The sequence below is a fragment of the Henckelia pumila genome, chromosome 1, assembly GCF_033568475.1.
Source record: "Henckelia pumila isolate YLH828 chromosome 1, ASM3356847v2, whole genome shotgun sequence".
Taxonomy (NCBI): Eukaryota; Viridiplantae; Streptophyta; class Magnoliopsida; order Lamiales; family Gesneriaceae; genus Henckelia; species Henckelia pumila.
In genome coordinates, this window is record NC_133120.1 from 17296352 (window position 1) to 17303157 (window position 6806).

At 32.7% G+C, this 6806-nt stretch overlaps 2 protein-coding genes across 3 annotated transcripts; both read left to right on the top strand.

Moving 5' to 3' along the window:
• Window positions 1–1527: 1527 nt before the first annotated feature.
• Window positions 1528–4675, top strand: LOC140876086 (uncharacterized). Of its 2 annotated transcripts, XM_073279939.1 has the most exons (3): window positions 1528–1688; window positions 3549–4404; window positions 4509–4675. In XM_073279939.1, exons 2-3 carry the CDS (start codon window positions 3990–3992, stop codon window positions 4514–4516), a joined length of 423 nt encoding a protein of 140 aa, XP_073136040.1. In that variant the 5' UTR covers window positions 1528–1688; window positions 3549–3989; the 3' UTR covers window positions 4517–4675. The 2 variants fall into 2 exon arrangements, with proteins under 2 accessions (XP_073136040.1, XP_073136039.1); XM_073279938.1 differs by lacking the exon at window positions 1528–1688 and having other exon boundaries at window positions 2527–4404.
• LOC140860034 (uncharacterized) lies at window positions 3556–3989 on the top strand. Its single transcript, XM_073262782.1, has 2 exons — window positions 3556–3859; window positions 3964–3989. Exons 1-2 carry the CDS (start codon window positions 3556–3558, stop codon window positions 3987–3989), a joined length of 330 nt encoding a protein of 109 aa, XP_073118883.1.
• Window positions 4676–6806: the final 2131 nt, after the last annotated feature.

Consider the following 6806-nt stretch of genomic DNA (forward strand, 5'->3'; position numbering starts at 1 on the left):
ATAACAGAGGCTCACAATTTTCGAAAACCCTAGTTGTTTTTATTAAAAGTGGCCGCCCCCCTTCCCTCTCTGCTCGGGAAAATCCAGCCTGCAGTCTGGTTTAACGAATCAAATTCGTTAATTCTCTTCGTAGAAACTTTTGATAGATTTTCTAGTGCAATCTATCAGAGGGATTAAATCTCTGTTCGTGGACCTGATTGAAGAACAGTTCGTTCATTAGTTCCTGGGAGATACAACAAGAGCAGAGTAATCTGTTGGTGTCCATAATCTCGATTCGAGATTGGAGGTAAAAATTTATAATTGTTATTTAATTTTTACACACACAATTTAATCGTAAAGTTTTGATACCCATTATGGAATCGTTCCATATAAAATTTTTAAACTTCCGCTGCACCGGGTATCAATTCTGATTGATCTGATCGCCGTTCTCCAACAGGTTTGTGTTAATGTGTTTCTTGATTTGTTCGTTAAAATCTATTTTAGTAATAGATTTAATACTTACATTTTGGAGACTCATAAATACATTCAGCTGAGAATATGATTTACAGACATGGAATCCGTAACTTCTGAAAGGATGTTAAAATGGTTCCCTTGAGTATTGGTTCTAGCACTGAACAGTTTGAGCACTCTAATTCATAATTAGATTATGAATTAACTGTTCATTAGTGGATCAATGGTACTTAAGGTTTTAGATACAAACAGAGGGGTAAAACGGTAATTTCACCCAGCTCTAATTGTGAACCATGAACGGAGGATTGATTAACATGTAATGATTATATCGATGGACTATTCAAATATTTGTGTAAGCATGTTCCATATTTATCAAGAGTGCAGTTTTGGATTTTTAGTGGAGTAACCTTGGAACTAATAAATTAGATAATTAATTAAAGAGCTATAATTAATTTTATTTAAATTTATTGGAGCTTGATATTATGGGTTCATGGTCCCCAAACCATCTTCATACAATCACAATGGATACTCTTAAATAATTAATATGATTAATTATTAATTCACACAAATTGATTAAATAATAAAATTGTTTATTATTTAATAAAGAGAATATTATATTTTATATTTGTAATTTGATTACAAATATAATTTATTTTTGGATAAATAGAGAGAGTAATTATTTTAGATAATTATGAGATGTTTGATAATTATTTGAATGTCAAATGATTTCAGTTTTAGAATTGGATATGATTATCTGATTCTATACAAATTCAAACAAGTTTTGATTTTTAAATAATATACATCAAATATTAGATATTTTATCATTATTTAAAATTCAAAAATTTTGAATTATTTTTTGCTAGATTTTCGAGAACCATATTTTTTGGTTTTGAAAATTGGTTGCAAATTTGAAATTTAAAAGTTGTGTAAATCTCAAATTAGTTGGGATTTTGTTTTTGTTTTGATAATTAAAAATTGATAAGATTTGATCTGTTCAATTTTAATCTATAAAAATAGTTTTCTAACTTTTAGAAGGATCGATCAAAATTTTCTAGAAACATACATATGCACGTCTCATTCTCTCTTGTCAGATTAGAATTTTTGTGAAAAATTCTAGTTAATAATTTTGTGAAAAAAATTGAAAGAGTTAGCCCACACTATTGTCCATTGGTTGATTTGAAGATTGGTGAGGAAGACCGTGGAGCTGAAGGAATTCCAGAAGAGCCGATCACATACAAGTAGTGAATCATCAAGAGAACATTTAGTAACAATTCCTATTCCATATAATAGAATCTTAATCATTAAATTTATTATAGTATTTTGCATGTTTAATTATAAGAGAACTTGTGAAGTTTTATAATTAAACTAGATCTTTGTTCGATCTTATACAAAATTGTTTTGTCAGTGAAAAATTTTAAAAGTCGTTTAATCTTATTTTTCACATATTTTCGCTGCGCATCGAACATAAAAAACCAACAAGTGGTATCAGAGTCAGGTTGTTGCAAAATATTATCATAAGTTTTTATGATCGTTTCTCATGTTAAATTTTGATTGTATGTTATCACATATTTTAAGAATGTGTTCTGCATGATTTATTTCACTGTGACACGATTATGGTTCTATTAATTTGATTCTTTATTGTTTTGATAAATGGCTTGTATTGCAGACTTCCATTATATGTTTTGGCCGAAAAAACAAATGACAAAATGGAATCAATTGTTGATTTTAGAATTTTTGTCGTTTGATGTCATTGCCTCGGGAATTTACTTTGAACAGTACTACTTCAATTATTCAATAGTCTTGATAATTAATGTAATTATCAAACTATTAAATACTTTGATCTTAACAAAATTGGATCAATTAGTTGATTATTATATTTTGTTAAATTGAGTTCTTAGTGTTTCGGCTAACATGGCCAGAAACATTAAAGTTTCATTTAAAGTTAATTAATTTATTTAATAGTTTTGATAATTAATGTAATTATCAATAGATTAAATATTTAATTAATGGTTCGATAATTAATGTAATTATCAGATTCAAAGAATAATATTAATTTGTTCACAGTTAATTAATTTATTTAATAGTCTTGATAATTAACGTAATTATCGGAAGTTAAATATTTTAATTATTGTTTTTCTTTTGAAAAATGAATTGGTGTCCAGAATACCTTTTGAGACAAGGATTGGATGTTTACTGCAATTGCATGTCTTAGTGTTTTTTGTTTGGCACATTAGACGGTATGCTCATGGATCTTAATATGTCACGTGGATCATATTTAGATATGCCTATCGTATGCGTTATAGCATGTTGTGCATATCTTTTATTTTATAAAATTGTTTATGTGAATTTATGCAATGCATTATCTGAATTAATTCGATTAATTTGGAATTTTTTTTTTCTAAAATTTGGATTTTTGTACATTAGAATTTTGAATTGAGAATTCTATTAAAATTTTAAAAATCCTTGGTTATTATGACATATGATGTCTAATTAATAATATGATTATTAAAACCTATGGTGTATTGGATAATTAGTTATCTAATAATAAAATACCCATTAAATAATGAGTAATTATTTATTGGTCTCCTTCATTGGTCATGCAACGTGAGAGTTAGAATGGCGCCTCTTAACGCTTTGATTTCGTTACCCTACGGGTGGTGTCCGTTTTGATTCAATATCAAGGCTAGATCTCTTATGATAGAATTTTAGATGTATTTTAAGTTTGACCATCCTTACGGCGGCATTCTTAAGTTAAATCTAAAATTTAAAATGAAGGGTCTTACTCATGAAGATATGAGATCAAATTGTTGATTATATCTTTGACCAAAGTTTATTTTATTTTTGGTAGTTAATATGTGTGTAAATAAGAGTTATTTTTGTAGCACATGTATTAATTAAAAAGTGTATTGGTTTAACTAAGCAAACTATGTGATAGTCCCAACGACGACATTATAGTATGTGGTTAGTTGAATTATCGACGGAATGGTAATTTGGTATTGTACTTATTATTTGCATTCATGCATGAGTTTACTATTCCGAAATGTTCATATAGATATTCTTTTTCAAACAATTTAATAATTTTTTTTATTTAAATTCAGCAATAAAATGGCAATGGGAAATCCTAACATGTCTTTGCTTGCAAACAATACTTTGACTGGCGAAAACTTTCCCAAGTGGAAAAGCAACATTAATATTGTGCTGGTTAGTGAGAACAACATGTTTGTTCTAACTGAGGAATGTCCACCAGTACCACCCGCCAATGCGACTCGTGCTGTTAAGGAACCGTATGATCGTTGGATTGCGTCCAAAAACAAGGCTAAGGCATATATGCTTGCTAGCATGTCTGATGCACTAAGAATCAAGATGGAGCCCATGGAAACTGCTTTTGAGATTATGGAATCTCTTCAATGTATGTTTGGGAAACAATCTGGGCAAGCTCGTCATGAGGCCACAAGGAAGTAAACGAATGCTAGGATGGTTCCTGGCACTCATGTTCGTGATCATGTCATGCAGATGACAAATCATTTTCTGAGGCTTAGATGCATGGTGCAGTTGTTGATGAAGCCACACAAGTATGCATTATTCTGAATTCGCTCTCTAGTGACTTCATCCCATTCACAAGCAACCATATTATGAATAAGTTGAATTATGGGATGACTCAACTACTGAATGAACTTCAAACTTTTGAAGCCATCTCGGGAATTGTGAAAAATAAGGCTGAAGCAAATGTTGCAGATAAGCCATCTTCTTCAAAGGGTTTGAAGAATAAAAAGGCTAAGGGTGGAAAGCGTGGTGATAAGTTCAAAAAGCCCAAGATTGGGGCTAAGATCATCAAACCCAACAACAAGAAGGCCGAGAAGAAGCCAAAAGGAAAGTGTTTTCATTTTGGAGTAGATGGACATTGGAAAAGAAACTGTCCACGATACCTCGCGGAGCTGAAGGAGAAAAATAACGGTAAATTTGATTTACTTGTATTAGAAGCTTGTTTAGTGGTGAATGATTCATCCAACTGGATAATTGATTCAGGAGCAACTAATCATGTTTGTTCTTCTATGCAGCTGCTTAGTTCTTCGAGGGAGCTTGCTGAAGGGGAGGTGACACTAAGAGTTGGCAATGGGGCATTAGTTTCTGTCAAGGCTGTGGGAGTCGCCCATTTAAATTTTGAAAATAAATATTTGGTTCTGAACAATGTTTATTTTATTCCCGGTTTTTGTAGAAATTTGATTTCTATTTCTAAATTGCATGAACAATTGTTTGGGATTTCTTTTTATAATAATGGAATTTCTATATTGAAAAATGGTCTCGAAATTTGTCATGCATGTATGGAAAATGGGTTGTATGTCCTTAAGCCTTGTGAACGTTTATCTCTAAATACTGAATTGTTCAAAGTAGCTTATCCGAAGTCTAACAAAAGGCAAAAGCTTGCAAACAGTGATGAAACATATTTATGGCTTCTTAGATTAGATCATATCAATCTGGATAAGATTAATAGACTAACAAAGGAAGGTCCTTTGAGAGAGTTAACTGTTGACACTCTACCATTTTGTGAATCTTGTGTAGAAGGCAAAATTACTAAGAGACCTTTCTTGTCAAAGGGTAAAAGGGCCAAAGGACCACTTGAGCTAGTACATACCGATGTGTGTGGACCATTAAATGTACAAGCACGAGGAGGTTATGAATATTTCATCACTTTTATTGATGATTATTCAAGATATGAATATGTTTATCTAATGAAAAGGAAATCTGAAAATTTTGGAAAGTTTAAGGAATTTCTAGCTGAAGCTCAAAAGCAATTAGGAATGTCACTGAAAATACTTCGATCAGATCGAGGTGGTGAATATCTTGATACTGAGTTCAAGAATCACTTAATTGAGAAAGGGATCATATTCCATCTCACGGCTCCTAGAACTTCGCAACAAAACGGTGTTGCTAAAAGAAGGAATCGGACTTTGTTAGACATGGTGAGATCCATGATGAGCTATGCCTCACTGCCTACATCTTTTTGGGGATATGCAATACAAACATCGGTTTACATTTTGAATGTAGTACCATCAAAGTCTATCCCTAAAACCCCAATAGAATTATGGAATGGACGTAAACCAAGCTTGCGTCATTTTCGTATCTGGGGATGTCCAGCTCATGTACTAAAAGGAAAATCTGGGAAACTGGAATCACGAACAGAAGTGTGTCTGTTTGTTGGCTATCCAAAAGGCACCGGAGGAGGTTTATTTTATAGTCCACAAGAAAAGAAAGTATTTGTATCAACAAATGCTACTTTTCTTGAGAACGACTATATGACTAACTTCAAGCCTCGTAGTAAATTTGTACTCGAGGAGTTGCTAAATGATCAGATAATTCCACAACCAATGTTTGTAGAAGACAATAGGGAAAAAGAGGAAACCACTGTTCCTAATCAGAAAAGTTTGGTACCTAGATGTAGTGGGAGAGTTATTAGAACTCCTACTCGCTATAGACAGGATGGTGAAACAAATGTTGTTGTAGCCGATACCAATGATGATGATCCATTGACATATCAACATGCAATGAAAGATCCTGATAAAGAAAAATGGCAAGAATCCATGAACCAAGAGATGGAGTCGATGTACTCCAACTCAGTCTGGGAACTTGTAGATCCACCTGAAGATGTCAGGTCCATAGGGTGTAAATGGGTCTTCAAGAAAAAGAGAGGCGTGGATGGGAAAGTATAGACTTTCAAAGCAAGATTAGTGACAAAGGGTTATACCCAAAATGAAGGAGTTGATTATGAAGAAACTTTCTCTCCAGTTGCCATGATAAAGTCTATCCGTATTCTCCTGTCCATTGCAGCTAGTCTCGACTATAAGATTTGGCAAATGGATGTCAAGACGGCGTTTTTGAATGGTCATCTTGAAGAAAGCATTTATATGATGCAACCAGAAGGATTCATGGTAAAAGACCAAGAGCAAAAGGTTTGCAAGCTTAAAAGGTCCATCTATGGACTTAAACAAGCATATAGGTCTTGGAATCTTAGGTTTGATGAGATCATCAAGACTTATGGGTTCCAACAGAATATGGATGAACCTTGTGTTTACAAGCTCATCAATTCTAAAAGGGTGGTTTTCTTAGTCCTTTATGTCGATGACATTTTACTCATTGGAAATGACGTAAAATTGGTATATGATATAAAGAGATGGTTGGCCGAGCAATTCCAAATGAAAGATTTGGGAGAAGCGAGTTATGTTCTTGGAATCCAAATTATTTGGGATAGGAAGAATAGACTCCTAGCTTTGTCTCAAGCAACTTATATTGATAAAGATCTTGCACGTTTTTCGGTGCAAAATTCTAAGAAGGGTTTCTTGCCAACCCGACATGGAATT